This window comes from Lynx rufus, unplaced genomic scaffold (genome assembly GCF_022079265.1).
Source record: "Lynx rufus isolate CCGP_SWC_20201006 ecotype Redwood Valley unplaced genomic scaffold, mLynRuf1.p SCAF_2, whole genome shotgun sequence".
Classification (NCBI taxonomy): Eukaryota; Metazoa; Chordata; class Mammalia; order Carnivora; family Felidae; genus Lynx; species Lynx rufus.
The window spans coordinates 105,243,280-105,259,494 of NW_025814834.1; the positions used below are offsets into that span (position 1 = coordinate 105,243,280).

The window sequence follows — 16,215 nt, forward strand, 5'->3', positions numbered from 1 at the left end:
TCTATCAGAATGACCTCCAGTTTGGCAGATTAAAGTTTACGGGGGTGGGGGTGGGGTGTGAACTATAGTCCAGTTAGGTATTAAGTCTTCATTTACTCACATGGGTCCTTAACATAAGTGACTGCATTGGGAGCTACTAGTTTTCTAAGATCAAGAGTTTCTGAGATCAAGAGTTGGATGCTCTACCAACTGAGCCAGACAGGTGCCCCTGGATTTTGTTCTTTAACACAGGGAAAGTAGGGTGTGGAGTGGAGTGGAGGCGACAGCAGCAGTCCAAACAGAGCTGGTGCGGGGGATCGTGGTGGCAGGTGTTCTGGCGCCCGGGATGGCCAAGTTTGGCTGGCGCCCAGGTGTATGTGTGGGAAGAGCGGACAGTAAGCCTGTACAGTAGAAACACAGAATCTGGGGCCCCATCCCATACCTATGAGTCAGAATCTGCTTAGAAACAAACCCCCTTCGCCCACCGGGAATTCATATGCTCCATAGATCTCACTTTGGGTAACAGGAGCAGAGATTTGGGGATTGATCACTGTACTGAGTGAAATGTGTCCTCCCCAAGATAAATTTAAGTCTCCCCCCTGCCACCGTACATGTGATGGAAACAGAGTCCTTGCAGGTGTAATCAAGACGAGGTCATGCTGGAGTAGGATGGGCCCTATTCCAATAGCTAGTGTCTTTACATAAAGAGAGAAATTTGGACACACACACACATGCACACACACACAATGCCACTTGATAACAGAGGCAGAGAGTGGGGTGATGTGTTTGCAAGCCGAGGAACGTGAAAGATGCCTGGCAACCAGCAGAAGCTAGGAGAGGTAAAGAAGGACTCTCTCCTATAGTCTTCAGAGAGACAATGGCCGTGCCAACATCTCGAATTTGGATTTCTGACCCCAGGTTCTCACCGCAGCCCAGACTTCACCGGCTTTTTTTTTTTTTTTTTTCCCCTTCCAAACCTTTGTCAGTCACTCTCTGTTAACAGCGACCGCTGGTGATGTTCACCCTGGCCCTGTTGGGTAACATCTCGTTGGGCTGTGCCTCTGCTGCCCAGGACCCAAGGGTCACTCTGGGACCTGGACAGGTGGTCACAGGAGTTGATGTGGCATCCTGTTCAGAGAGCCTGGGAACCGTTAACCCCTGAGCCCTGTGCTGGGGGAAATCCCCAGCTTTTTCATCCATAAGGAAGAGTTTGGGTGACATGATTGTGAAGGTCGATCTCTTGGGGGAGTCTGTGCCCTCTGGTGCCGTAGGGACACTACTTTTTATTTATTTTTTAATGTTTATTTTTGAGAGAGAGAGAAAGAGGGGGAGAGTGCAGGGGAGGGGCAGAGAGAGAGGGAGACAGAGGATCCGAAGCAGACTCTGCACTGATAGCAGGGGGCTCAAACCCACAAACTGCGAGATCACGACCTAAGCCCCAGTTGGACGCTCAACTGACTGAGACACCCAGGAGCCCCTGGGGTATGTCTTTCTTATGCCACTTCCTTACCCAACTCTTACGGCAAGTCAAGATTTCCCTGGTCTCAAATCATGCCATGACCAGATACCAGCATAGAGCCCATGAGGATTATTCAGGCTGGCCAGTCCTAGGCTAGTTACCTTGCCCTGCCTTGCCTTTCCTGCAGAAACCCCAGTAAAGGCATCTGGTTCAGGTTTTCCCTCAGTCCTGCTTCTGCCTCCAGACCAAACCTGGAGCTTCCCCATGCGGTCCCCTGTAGGGCATGGGATGCCCTGTCCTCTTGGGAAATGTGATACATTCTTCTTTCAATGACACTGACCTCTCCATGTTGTCACTCTGTTATCTATTATAAAATCCCATGGGTACAAATGAGACAGAACCTGAGGCCTGTCTCCTATTCTCCCTCTTTCACTGATTCCCTAACCCCTTCTTCCTGCTCTCTGACTGCAGGCAATGACACTCAAACTGTCTTCGGTTTCTACTCTTTTGCCCTTCAAAGAGCCTTGCAGAAGCGCATCACCAGTTACATAGTTTTCCATGCTATTAAAAGAGGCTGAAATTAGCCTGGAATGTTTGCGGTGTTAATATTCGCGCTGGGAAGAGTGTAGCCAAGTTGGCTTTTTCAGGCTGTGGTGGGCAGGGGAGTGGAAATTAGTTTAATCTCTCTGGATAGTGATTTGGCAAAATATATCAAGAATTTTAAAAATAGGACCTATTAAAAATGATTTGCAATCTTGAGAAGGGCTTACAAAGACGTTTATCACAATGCTATTTATAATGGGAAGAACTGCAACCGAACAAAACAGCCTTTGATAAAAGACTGACTGAGTTAATGAATATGGCATCTTTGTTCCACAAATAAAACCACATTAACACTGTCTCCATTTAAAAGATTATTTCAAAAATTACATAAAAGTGAGAAATATTGGGGCACCTGCGTGGCTCACCCGGCAAAGCGTCCAACTTCAGCTCAGGTCATGATCTCACGGTTCATGGGTTCGAGCCCCACGTCAGGCTCTGGGCTGATGGCTCAGAGCCTGGAGCCTGCTTTGGATCCTGTGTCTCCCTCTCTCTGCTCTTCCCCATTCATGCTGTCTCTCTCCTTCACCAATAAATAAACATTAAAAAAAGTGAGAAATATTAATTTTAAGTGACAAAATTTACTAGAAATGAGTAAGACAAAAGTGAAAACTTTATTTTTTTATTTATTTTTGAGAGAGAGTGTGTGCACAAGTGGGGGAGAGACCAAGAGAGAGGGGGACAGAGGATCCAAAGTGGGCTCCGTGCTGATAGCTTCTGGTACTGATGGCAGTGAGCCCGATGTGGGGCTCAAACTCATGAACTTCGAGATCATGACCTGAGCCAAAGTCAGACGCTCAACTGACTGAGGTCAGTTGGGGGCACCCAGGCGCCCCCCCCATGAAAACTTTAATAGAAATATGTGTAAAACACATAAATCGGGAATGTCCCAAAGAAATGTAAATATAATAAGAAAAGTTAAAAAAAATTTTTTTTTAACGTTTATTTATTTTTGAGACAGAGAGAGACAGAGCATGAACGGGGGAGGGTCAGAGAGAGGGAGACACAGAATCTGAAACAGTCTCCAGGCTCTGAGCGGTCAGCACAGAGCCTGATGCGGGGCTCGAACTCACGGACCGCGAGATCATGACCTGAGCCGAAGTCGGCCGGCCGCTTAACCGACTGAGCCACCCAGGCGCCCCAAGGAAAGTTTAAACACACATTACAAATTTAAGGGAGGCTCCCTTACTCCCTGATCAGATTGTAGCACTTAGAAGATATTTACACATTAAAACAGAGTGTGATTGGGGCGCCTGGGTGGCGCAGTCGGTTAAGCGTCCGACTTCAGCCAGGTCACGATCTCGCGGTCCGTGAGTTCGAGCCCCGCGTCGGGCTCTGGGCTGATGGCTCAGAGCCTGGAGCCTGTTTCCGATTCTGTGTCTCCCTCTCTCTCTGCCCCTCCCCCGTTCATGCTCTGTCTCTCTCTATCCCAAAAATAAATGAACGTTGAAAAAAAAAAAAAATTAAAAAAAAAAAAAAACAGAGTGTGATTGTCACAACTACACTGCAGGGCAATTTGGTAAAGCAGATTCACTCACCGTGTCTATTGAGTGTTTGACAGTCACTGAGGAAAGTTCTGAGGAGGGTCAGGTGATCGGTAATTCAGCCCCTTCAGGAGCACACTCTGCTTTCCCTATGTAGAAATAAGTAAGATCATTTCTATAATGTACATCTATAAAACACTATCCTAAGAGTTATAATCTCATGATGTTTCCATTTGAGCTGTGGAGGGATGGGCGAAAGGGAAACCTCACTAAAATGGGGTTGGGAACTTTGGCTGGGAGAGCTTCCGGGTCCCACTACTGTGGTCAATTGCACTTCCAGCGGAAAGAGACTGACTTCCCCCTCGGATACCACCTTACTCCCCCAGCAGGAAGAAGAAAGGCTTTCCTCCTCCCTGGCCCCAGCAATAGCCCAGCCAACAGAGAAACAGTCACAGCCAATGAAAAATCACTACACTTGGAACTCCCAGTTTGCTTCCATGAACTTTTTGTTTATAACAGCCTCCCAACTTCCCACTGCCCTCTCTACAAGAGGATTCCTCTCCCTTTGTCCCCCCCCCCCCCACTTGGCTATAATTTTGCCACAGTTTGACCTGAATTGCAATTCTCTGTTATTCCCCAACAAACAACACCTTTTCCTGGTAAAATAACTGTCTGTTTTATTTCTCAGGTTAACATTATATACCTCAAACCATTGAAAACAGGAACTTCAAGTGATACTTGCACAGCTATGCTCATAACGGCATTCTTCACAACAGCCAAAAGGTGGAAACAACCAAAATTTCTATTGAAGAATGAACGGATAAATAACATGTGGTACACACATAAAATAGAATATTATTCAGCCTCAAGAAGGAATGAAATTCTGACACATGGTACAACACAGATGAACTCTGAGATCATTATCCTATGTGTAATAAGCCAGTTACAAAAAGACAGATACCATATGATTCCACTTCTTTGAGGTACCTAGAAGAGTCAAATTCACAGGGACAGAAAGTACTCTTGTGCACATTTATAGTTCTCCAAACTTTTAGAGATAGGTGTTATTGAATGCTGATCTGACAATTGAGAAAAGACGCCCTTAGGGGATGCTTAAATCATTTAGATTTTTAGAAAAAAAGAGATTTGGCAGACTCTTATGTCTGCTAGTTTCAAAACTCATGATCTTTATTTCGAGTGGGAATAGAGAGAGATGTTGCAGGATTTGAAAAATGATTTCGGATTTATATGAAGTCAGTCAATACACAAAAAGTGGTGGTGCTAAGAACGTGTTTGGCAAGTACCAAGTCTAAATAAAAATGAGCTTCTGTTCCTATTTCCATTCTTTTTTTGTGAATTAGGAGATTCTACCGCTTATGTTACACCACAAAATGACATCTGATGTCAGAGGAACACAGGCAAAAAATAATAATAAAATAAAAATAAAATAAAAATATTGGGTTTGAGCAATTTGTCAAAACAGCTTTTCTAGCCTGTCACATTTTAAAGTTGTAGGGGTCAAGTTAGATAAGGCATTTGAAGCCTCTTGCAAATATTATTGTTAAATGGTACATAGACGAAAAATAACATAGAAATTAAGACAAAGCATTTGGATTCCAGCTTCAACATTTACCAGCTGCATACGACCTTAGGCAAGTCAATTAATCTGTTACTATAGTTATTTCATTTATAAGGTAACACTAATATCCACTTTACAAAAGTATAATGAAGTTACAATGTCTTTCTTGTAAGTTTTAGAATAACCTCTCACACAAAGCAAACAACCCCCATCTAGTTGAAATAAGTAATCATTTTAAATCATTTGGAGAGTGCATTCTACTGTGGAATCGTGTACAATTATGTATATAAATATATAATTTCTAGACATGAGAGACCCTATTTCGAGAAAAGCTCCATTTCCCGTTCTATAACAAATGGCTAATTAACCCTTGAACTGGACAAAAGGACTGGTCTAGAAGCCATTGTTTCACAAGCAATTGCTCCTAAAATCAATAGGACCACAGGCTTCCCAATCATAAGACTCTTCCCAATCATAAGAGTAATATATACCAAGAATAGCTTCGTTTGTCAACAGAATAGTTATCAGTGTGTAACCAAAAGCGTATTAGTCCTTAGCCTGTTAGTATAAATTATCTTTTTTTTTTTTTTTTTATCAAAGTCATGTGGTTCTCCCCGCCTTCCCACCCGCCAACCCTTGCTTCCACCCTGCAGGAGGGACACTTATTTGATTATTGCTGGAGTCTGTGCTCACCGAATTGCAGTTCTTAGATCTCAAACACTTGTTTGGCTTTCATAGTGTCTTTTTATGTTCAGGTTGACCCAACGCATTCATACACATTTCTATTTGTAGAACAGATGCATGGAATAACTCTGCAACGTCAAGAAATCCTTAAGGTGCTTGCCTCAAGGGAATCGGGATAAGGAGGTGTTAGTTGAGTAGAAGAGAAATTTCCCACCATACACGCTTTAAAGATCCATATAATTTAAATAGGTTATACAGTCATACAGGGAAGGAATTAAAATTTTTCGCTCGCAATCCATCCCGTACTCCCCCCCCCCTTTTATTTCCCGTGTATTCTTTGCAAATACGAACGCATGTTTCCACACGGAGATTGCACTCTCTCTACGTTTTTCTGCACCTGTATTTTTACGCAAATTCTTCAGTATTGAAGCATTTCTCCTCCCATCCGCCACAGCATAAAACAACGTTAAGCGTTGCGCTTGTTTGCTCAGCCTCCAAGCCCGCCCCGCCCCCTCAAGCCCACTGGCCCCCGGGCACGCTCCTCCCCGCTTAGCGGAAGGTTTCCTGCGTTGCCCGTTCGAAGTTCCCCAGATGAAAGCCCCGCCCAGCATTTCCCGCCCCGCCCCCTGAGCGCGCGCCTCGGCACATCAGGCAGCACGGCGGACAGCCCAGGATCCTGCGCGCCGCGGACCTCGGAGGACCCCAGCGACGTCCGTAGCGTAGGGCCGGGTGGACGCGGCGGCGGCGGCTGGCGTTGCGACTGACTGCGCCGGTGGGCTCTGAAACGCTTTTCGGCGGCCCCACTCGCCGCTCTGGTCGATTGTTGTGCAGCCGGCGCCATGTCTGTGAGCGAGATCTTCGTGGAGCTGCAGGGTTTTTTGGCTGCCGAGCAGGACATCCGAGAGGCGAGCCTCCTCTCTTCCCCTCCCCTTTCCCTTTCCTTTCTTGCTTGGCCACAGCGCCCGGCCCTCCTCTGTCGCTCTGTCTCGAGGAGTGGGGAAGCCTCCGGGGATGGGTTGCTTCCCCTCTTGTATCAGCTTAGGGAACGTTCCTCTCCCGCCCCCGATTCTACTCTCCGGTCCTGATTCTGTGTGTTCGAGTCTCGGCTCTTCGGCATCGCCCACCTCGTTTGAGTGTCAGTCTTCCTGCTTTCTGGCGCTTGTTTATGTCGAAGGCTCAGCGCTTGGGACTCAGAGAGCACGCGTTTCACTGTTTGTTGTAGCACGTGTGGCCTCTTCTCTTTAAAACTCTCTTATGGCTTCTTATTCCACATAGAATAATAATCCAGATTCTACTGTAGCCCACAGGTGTCTTCTCCCCTCCCTCCATCTCATTTTACGCCATCTTCCGTTGTGTTTTATGTTCAGTTTAGTTATCTTTTTATTTTTCTAGTTCCGCAGAGAGTTTCTTGCCTCAGGATATTTGCATGTACTGTATGCTTTTCCTGGAATTCGCATCTTTCCTCTCCTTTCCTGGTGGTTACTTCGTATTCATATCCTTGATCTCACAATCTGTCATGTTTTTTAGTAGAGAATTCACGTTAAAAAATTTTGTGCGATCCGTATTTTTTAAACGTCTCTCTACCCTATTATGCTCTAAACGGCAAGAAGGAAGGAAGGGACTAATTGGGAACCAGTATTTACACAGTGCTTCTCACATAAATGTGCTGTGAATATTCATAAAATGATTGAAAAGCACCCAGTCTTCGTATTGCGTTGCATTTTTCTTTTTTACAAATTGCATTCAGATATTTCATTTCTTTTGATATTTATAGTGTTTCAGTGGGATATTTGGGGTGGGTGGTGATTATCCTTTGAAGGCTGCATGAGAAATCTCAGGCCCTGTAGTGACCTCTTGAAGGTCTCAGAGAGGAAGTAAGTGGCAACGTTGGGATTCAAACCTGGATATTTTCTGTACCAGTTCAGTTCAGTAAAGATGGTTGGAGTTTCAAATGTGTGTGAAGGTATCATAGGTACTTAACCTGTGCTGTCTGATATATCTGGTTTGAGGTTATGAAAATAGTTACATTGAGTTTATCTGATACTTTGATTTTTAATTCTTTCTAGGAAATCCGAAAAGTTGTACAGAGTTTAGAACAAACAGCTCGAGAGATTTTAACTTTACTGCAAGGGGTCCATCAGGGTGCTGGTTTTCAGGACAGTAAGTTCTTTGTTTTGATTTTGAAGATTTTTCTTTTTAAGTTTATTTATTTCTTTTGAGAGAGAGAGCGCACGCAAGAGAGCAGGGGAGGGGCAGAGAGCGAGGGAGAGAGAGAATCCCAAGTAGGCTCTGCACTGCTAGCACAGAGCCCGACGTGGGGCTTGATTCCACAAACACGAGATCATGACTTGAGCCGAAATCAAGAGTCGTTTAGCTAACTCAGCCACTCTGGTGCCCCATTGATTTTGAATATTTTTTAAGAGTCCAAATTATGAGTCTTTCACTTAAAAGAGTTAATTTCCATTCAGAAGACATTCCAAGTCTGTTATCATTTTATTAAGAAAAATGTCCCTCATATCCTATGGAGAAGTAGGTGACTTGAGTGTTTTATAGGTTTACAGAATTCTGGAATTCTGTGTGTTACGGTTGATTTTCCACTTCCACGTAGTAATGTAATAACGTGATTCTAATGTGATAATTGTTGTAGGTTTGTAGTTCTCTTGTGTATCTTTTATATGGCTCTCTTATTTTTTTTTTAATTTTTTTTTTTTTTCAACGTTTATTTATTTTTGGGACAGAGAGAGGCAGAGCATGAACGGGGGAGGGGCAGAGAGAGAGGGAGACACAGAATCGGAAACAGGCTCCAGGCTCTGAGCCATCAGCCCAGAGCCCGACGCGGGGCTCGAACCCACGGACCGCGAGATCGTGACCTGGCTGAAGTCGGACGCTTAACCGACTGCGCCACCCAGGCGCCCTGGCTCTCTTATTTTTAAACCGAATCTTTCGTGGGGCACCTGGGTGGCTCAGTCAGTTAAGTGTCTGACTCTTGATTTCAGCTCAGGTCGTGATCTCACAGTCCAAGAGAGTGAGATTGAGCCCCGTGTCCGACTCCGCACTGATGGCATGAAGCCTGCTTGGGATTCTCTCTCTGCCCCTGCTTGCTTGCTCTCTCTCTCAAAATAAACATTAAAAGAGAAATAAACACAGTCTTTCATTCATTGAATATGGTTTAATATGCATTTGTATGTAAGAAACGTTCAGTGTAAAAGGTTCCTAATGGGTTTATAGTCACCACCGTTCATGGAAATCACATATGATAAGTTTAAACATGGGACCTTCAATGTAGGATGTAGCCAGCACAACTAAAAGAGCTGAAATATATTTTCAGGTAGAGAATGATACAATGGCGTAACTTACAGGTGTCACAGGGAAGTCTTTTTTCTCAGTGATATGGAGTCGGTCAGTCTGAGTATAATTGATAAAGTTTTTTGACCAAATGTGGGAGCTAGAAGCTGTCCAATTTTAGGCATCCTTTTGGAATAGCAGCTGGTGCATGGCCCCACAATTATTATTATACTTTTAATTTTTTTTTGAAGTTAGTTTATTTTGAGAGCTAGAGAGATATGGGATTGCGGGGGGGCAGAGAGAGAGAGAGAGAGAGAGAGAGAGGGAGAGAGAGAACCCCAAGCAGGCTCTGCATTGTCAGTGCACAGTCTGATGCATGGCTCGAACCCACGAACTGCTAGGTCATGAACCGAGCAGAAACCAAGAGTTGGACGCTTAACTAACTGAGCCACCCAGGCACCCCAAGGATGACATTATTTATGACAGCTTACTGACTTGTTTGCTAAATATTATTCCCTTTCAGCAAGTTTTTGTCTATTTTTCAGTGTTGGTTAATGAGTAGGGAAACTAGAGTTGGAGTTTTGAGAGCCAGATTGGAAAGTAGAGATGCATACCCCGCATTTGGTCGTGAGATTTTTTTTTTTTTTTAAAGTTGATTTATTTCCAGAGAGACTGTGTAGATTATTAAGCCAGAACTGTATTTGAAATTTGGTAAATCTTACTCATTATTGTGTTTGATTATCTTTTTGTGATCAGTTCCAAAGAGGTGTTTGAAAGCTCGAGAACATTTTGGTACAGTGAAAACACATCTAACATCGTTGAAGACCAAGTTCCCTGCTGAACAGTATTACAGGTTTGTAAGAAAAGTCGTATTATTTTGTAACGTCAAGTAAAAATAAAGGCAGGACAAAAATTATATGTACCGAATGATTGCTGAGAACGAAGTAAAAACCTCTCTATGTAGAAGAAACAAGGAAAAAGAGTCAGACTATTATTAGTGGTGGTATTTTAATGGTGACAGAGATGGGGATTTTTTTCCCCTCCCTTTGAGAATTTTCCTAAGGAAAACATAATTTTTACAATGAAAAAGGAATTAAAAAATATTTGTTGTATTAAGGTCAAATAGAGTATCTTTTTAGTATATTTAAGTTGCTTGTGAAATTGGGTGAACCATGTCTATGCTATTAAGGTTATGGGATTAGAGGGCACTATATAAATGGAGTTGAGTTTTTCCTCAAAGTTTGAATTATACTGCCAAATAACATGTTTAGCTAATATTCTGTAACTTGTTGACCTATAGCACCGTTAATTTTTAAGAGTCTCCATTATTTAGGGAAGAAAATTTGCTGCCAGTCATAATTGTGAAATTTATAGATTGTAAAAAGCATCCCAGCCTCACAGATGTTAAATTGGAAAGAACTGCATCTGAGTATTGATGAAATACAGTGAATAAGAACCTAAAATCTCTACTTGTGTCTCTTTTCTGCTGAAAAAGATGTTCTGTTAAGACACACGTGGGCACAAAACAAGACACGTATGTGGGAAGTGGGTAATACAGCTCCACAGGATAATTTAAGGCAGGGGTTGGCACACTGCCCGTGGCCCGCCGCCTCTGGAAGCTGAGAATTGCTTATATTTTAAAGGGTTGTTAAAAAAAGAAAAACACCCAGATAAGAATATGTGACAGAGACTGAATGTGGCTCACAAGGCCTAAAATGTTACTATCTGGCCCTTCGCAGAAAAAGTTTGCTGACCCTGCTGTAAGGTAATAACGGATGTAGAGAGACCTTGAACGATAGGATTGGCAGGATCTTGAGAGATCGGGTAGTTTGGAGGTCACACAGAGGCTGACCTCTGGGTGATTTGGCCCTTAGAGGGTTTTATTTGACCTGTATTGTATTGAAAATTTTTTTTGAATTTGCCATATTTGAAATTCAGGAGGCATAGCATTAATATTTGGGGGTATAAAATTTCCTATTTTTTTTTTTTTTCAGGCTTCTAGCTCAGTTTAACTGCAGGATCCTGAAGGTTTAAGTGTCAGTTTAGTGATTCCAAATGGTAGTTATTATATGTATAAATCAAGGTTTTTTTTTAATATTCTACACTCAAAATGTGAGAGTAAGTTAGGTATTGAGGCTGATGTACAGTGCAGTTCTCGTCAATCTGCCGTTACCAGTTTTAATTTTTCTCAGAGCAGTATCATTCTTTTTACTGATTAAACTTCACAAGCACAGTTGTTCTTGTCCATAATCTTCGATTGTAAATATCTTTATATTCGTTGAAGTTGGATCATGCTTCTCGTTTGTCTATTAAACTTCTAATAAGTAATTGCTATAAATGTGAACTTGTAAAACTTATATTAAATCCATCTAATATACTTAAATGGCATGTTTTTACATGTTTTTTATGTTGGGGTTTCACATGGATTTGATTTGGAAAAGCATTGTATTTCCAAAATGTTTGACTACGACCGTACTAAATTTATCTTTTATAAAGCCCCTAATCCTTCCACCTAAATGAGCTTCTATCCATGCAGATTTCATGAGCACTGGAGGTTTGTGTTGCAGCGTTTGGTCTTCTTGGCAGCATTTGTTGTGTACTTGGAATCAGAAACACTAGTGACTCGAGAAGCGGTTACAGAAATTCTTGGCAGTAAGTGTCTCCGTTAGCGTCGGTCTACACAATCAGGCACGGTCGCTTAATTTTTGGTTGTGGGGGAGGCTGTTGCTTATACTTCCTACTTATTAGGACAAGCGAGAACTAAATGGAAAAATAGTGACTTGGAAACACAGAAAGTAAGAACATGTAGTGGCTTGCTTTTTGTACTTGGGTGTTGCATTTAGTTTTTAAAATTTAGTTTTTAAAAATTCAAGCCTACAGGGGCACCTGGGTGGCTCAGTCGGTTAAGCGGCCGACTTCGGCTCAGGTCATGATCTCACACTCCGTGAGTTCGAGCCCCGCGTCGGGCTCTGTGCTGACAGCTCGGAGCCTGGAGCCTGTTTCAGATTCTGTGCCTCCTTCTCTCTCTGACCCTCCCGTGTTCATGCTCTGTCTGTCTCTGTCTCAAAAATAAATAAACATTAAAAAAAAAATTTTTTTTTAAACTCAAGCCTACAGAAAGTTGAAAGAATAGTACAGTGAAGACCACTTAGATTTTCTGCTTGTTAACATTTTGCCATGTCTTTAAAAATTTATTTTATTTTATTATTATTATTTTTTTACTGTTTATTTTTGAGAGAGACAGAGTGCAAGCTGGGGAGGGGCAGAGAGAGAGGGAGACACAGAATCTGAAGCTGACAGCTCAGACCCTGACAGGCTTGAACTCACGATCCGTGAGATCATGACTCAAGCTGAAGTTGGTTGCTTAACCGACTGAGCCACCCAGGCACCCCCAAAATTTTTAATTTTTAATTTTTATTTTAGTGTGCGTGAAGGGGGTGGGGAGCAGAGGGAGAGAGAACTCTGAGCCGGCTCCATGCTCAATGTGGGGCTCGATCCCACAACCCTGGGATCATGACCTGAGCTGAAATTAAGAGTCAGATGTTCAACCGAATGAGCCACCCAGGCTCCCCAACATTTTGCCACATTTGTGAGGTCTTGTCACTTTGTGCACGTGTATGTGCATTCATGCATTCGTGTGCCCGTGTGAACCATGTGAATGTCACTTAAGGGTGTCATGGCTTCTCCTTTAAATGCTGCGACATGCTTTGTCCAAAAACATAGGTATTCTCTGATATAACTAGATAACGTTCTGGGTGATAGTACTTTCTGACAGAAGAATGAAAGGAAAAATTGAAGTCTTAAGAGCTCAAAAATCCACAATGAGGCCTAGTTGCCAAAAGTATGAGCACATCATATAGTTTTAAAAGATCTTTTTTTCCTTTGAGAGAAACAATATGTGTGTGCGTGTGTATGTATGTGTGTGTATATATAGTATTTTATATTCTTAGGCTCACATTCTGTTCACATCATGACCTTATTTTTACTTTGGTGTATTTTTTAGTTGAGCCAGATCGGGAGAAAGGCTTTCATCTGGATGTGGAAGATTATCTCTCGGGAGTTCTAATTCTTGCCAGTGAATTGGTAAGAAGCTTAGTAATTTGCCATTTGCGTTTTTGATCTTCCCACCTCGCTGTCAGTTTTTAAAATGGGCACAAAAATTCAGGAAGTCTTTTCTAAGCCCTCTATCTGTCACCAGTTTGTCATCATGTGCTGTGTGTGCTGCTTTGCTAGTCATCAGAGAAAGGCCAGTTCATACGAGGAGCGGCCTGTGCATACTGACTAATGTGTGAATTTTTAAAAGATGGTAATGCCTCTCCCTTTCAAAGTGGTGGCAAGACACACATGTTCCTAGTAACTGTGTCAATACGTATACTTGCTTCGGGGACTAATTTAACTGTATATAGGTTATTTTTCTTTTATTCTCTTCATCTGTCTCTTGAGAAATTGTCCTATGGAGATAATTCTAAAGAAGAAAAAAAGGCTGTCATAAAGGTGTTCCCACTAGTCTTGATTCGCATTGATGGAAACTTGTAGACCACAGAAACCCCCAACAGAAAGGGAACGATATCTTAAGTCTTGAAGTAACTTCGTAATGTTAAGCGGTGGTCAACATGTAATTTGGAAAGGCAGCGTGGGAAAGTTGTGGGGCCTTGGGGGTCTCTTGGTTGTGATGCGGAGGAAGACGTGCTCACGAGGCCTGTTGTAAGGTGTCTCGGTTTCCCTTCCCTCGTGTAGTCGAGGCTGTCCGTCAACAGCGTGACCGCTGGAGACTACTCCCGGCCGCTCCACATCTCCACCTTCATCAACGAGCTGGATTCGGGCTTCCGCCTTCTCAACCTGAAAAACGACTCCCTGAGGAAGCGCTACGACGGCTTGAAGTATGACGTGAAGAAGGTGGAGGAGGTGGTCTACGATCTCTCCATCCGGGGCTTCAACAAGGAGACGGCCGCGGCGTGTGCCGAGAAGTGAAGCCGGAGGCTCCGCTGGCGCCGGGCCCTGCTGACCTCAGCGGTCGCCGGTGGGGGTGGACCCCGTGCCTCTCCGGTAGTTAGCCTTGCCCCGTTGCTAAACACCGCGCTTTATTTTCTTAACCGGTTGGTTGTGTGGTGGAAGTATCCAAATGGAAACGCTTTTTTCTGGGGGTGAAAAAATAGCCTTTTCAAGGACAGACTTTCTTTGTCGTTTCAGTGAATTTGCTCTGTAATTCAGTGTATTTCAGTTCTGTCGGAAAGTGTAAATGTCAGTCTCTTGGTAAAGTCCTTTTCTTGCTCACCCTGATGCTGTTGATGTACTGATTGAGAAGTTTATGGTCTTGTGTTTCTTCCAGAAGTGATCCTTGGTGTTTTCTATATCCAAATTAGCCATCCATACCCAGGTGTGTGTAGCCTGGATACAGGATAAAAATGAGTAATTAAAAAGGATGGTTGCCAAGCAAAGGACAACTTATTTTATATTTTCTTTCCTTATTTTAAGCCTCGTGAGTAAATCATATGTTGACATTTTTTTGCAAGGGAGTTACAGCCCCAGGGTCTCTCTCACTGCCATCAAAATATAAAAGAGAAAATTGCAAAGTCAAGCTCAGATTATCTCGGGACGTTTTTGTATTAAGGGATTGAGTCACATCTTATCATTTGGCTGTCTTTGCCAGGTGGGGAGTAGGGCTTAGTGTCTTACAACACCTCTGTTTTCTGATGTTGCCTTAACATTCTGCTCTTGCAGCAATTTAAAGATCGTTTTCACACACATCTTGAACTAACACTTCATATAATATATTTTTAAGCTATGAAACCTTTTTCCTAGCAGCCAGCTAGACCGGCTGGTCTGAGACTACAAAGCCACCCAGTCAAGTTAATTAGCAATACCCTGACTGGTATGTTCTGAGAGACAAATGCTGTGCTTTGTCTGGAAAAAAGAGAAAACCTTGGATTTAAAAAGGAAGATCAGCTGATTTGGTAATGTTTTTTAGAGTAAGCAATTTCAGGTTTTGGCAGCTATCCCAACGGTCAGGTTTTAGATTTACAGTTTTGGGCAAGTCCTGTAAACCTTGTTGGCACCCTCCTCCCCCTCCTGGTTTTCAGGTAGTGCTGAGAATACTCGCTGTGTAATTTTTGCTGTTGAATTGAAACGGTTTAAAATGGTGACGTCATCCGCGGTTTTCTGGAGCTCACTGAAAGGAAGGTGCTAGTGTTTTCAGAATAACAGAAAGCATTTAGAAGTGTCATCCTCTCCTGCCTGCTACCAGTTTAGGCGTTCCGTTTGTGCAGTGGAATATTTGGCATTGCTATCAGAGCCGTTCTCAGGCCAAGTTAAGGACTGACCAGATTTTCCATCATGAGGAGGACAAGTAGAAATGAAGCATCAATCGCTATGCATTTTTGGGTTTTAAACAACTTTCTTGACAGCTCTTTCTGCGGAAGAGTGTGTAGAACGAAGAAAGGCGTTTGGGTGAAGTGCCTAGGGTGGTCATCTAAGATATGCAGTAATAGCACTGCCCGGATTGAGCACAAAAGGCTTCAAATTACATGATCAAATACATGCAGTAAGTTCAGTAGTAGTTTTCTTCTACGTGGAGAATGGACTCTGAATGTGTGTTGAGGCTGAAGAAGACCAGGGGTGACAAGCACATCCTGCTGTGTAACAGTTAAAATTATTGAACGACACCAGCCGCTCAGAGTTAAATTGAAAGTATTTTAATTGACGGTATTGAAAAGCCTCGGCTCTGGTTTTAGTGCACCAGAATTGTTCTTTTCGACTCTAGAAGATTGAGCGGGTTAGAAAAAGTAGAGATGAATTAGTGGATGTTTTCTTTATAAATTTATTTATAAGAAGAGAACCCTTAAATACTTCATAAGATTTGCCCTGTCTTAAACTTGAATAATACTGGTAACGCCTAAGAGAATTTAATAAAGAACGAAAGCTTCTTTGGCAGTGTTTTGGGTCCTTTACTTAAGTGGCTGCAGTCGAGGTACAGATGCAGAAAGCCACCGGCAAAGTTTGTGGCGTGCACTCAGAAATCATGGCTTTCTTGTTTCGCGGTCTGGACCAGACTGTACTCTTCAGGCAGAGCATCATTGCCTGACGCCAAAATAAGGTATTCCCTGAACCTGAAGTCATTTGTTTTCTTAGTAGTCACTGTAATGAAC

The 16,215-nt window shown here is 43.0% G+C and overlaps 1 protein-coding gene across 2 annotated transcripts; it reads left to right on the top strand.

Moving 5' to 3' along the window:
* The first annotated feature begins 6,513 nt into the window (after window positions 1-6,513).
* Window positions 6,514-15,993, top strand: TSN (translin). Of its 2 annotated transcripts, XM_047083828.1 has the most exons (6): window positions 6,515-6,690; window positions 7,852-7,945; window positions 9,827-9,923; window positions 11,607-11,722; window positions 13,074-13,153; window positions 13,808-15,993. In XM_047083828.1, the coding sequence occupies exons 1-6, from the start codon at window positions 6,625-6,627 to the stop codon at window positions 14,039-14,041; spliced, it is 687 nt and encodes a 228-aa protein (XP_046939784.1). In that variant the 5' UTR covers window positions 6,515-6,624; the 3' UTR covers window positions 14,042-15,993. The 2 variants fall into 2 exon arrangements, with proteins under 2 accessions (XP_046939785.1, XP_046939784.1); XM_047083829.1 differs by lacking the exon at window positions 13,074-13,153 and having other exon boundaries at window positions 6,514-6,690.
* Window positions 15,994-16,215: the final 222 nt, after the last annotated feature.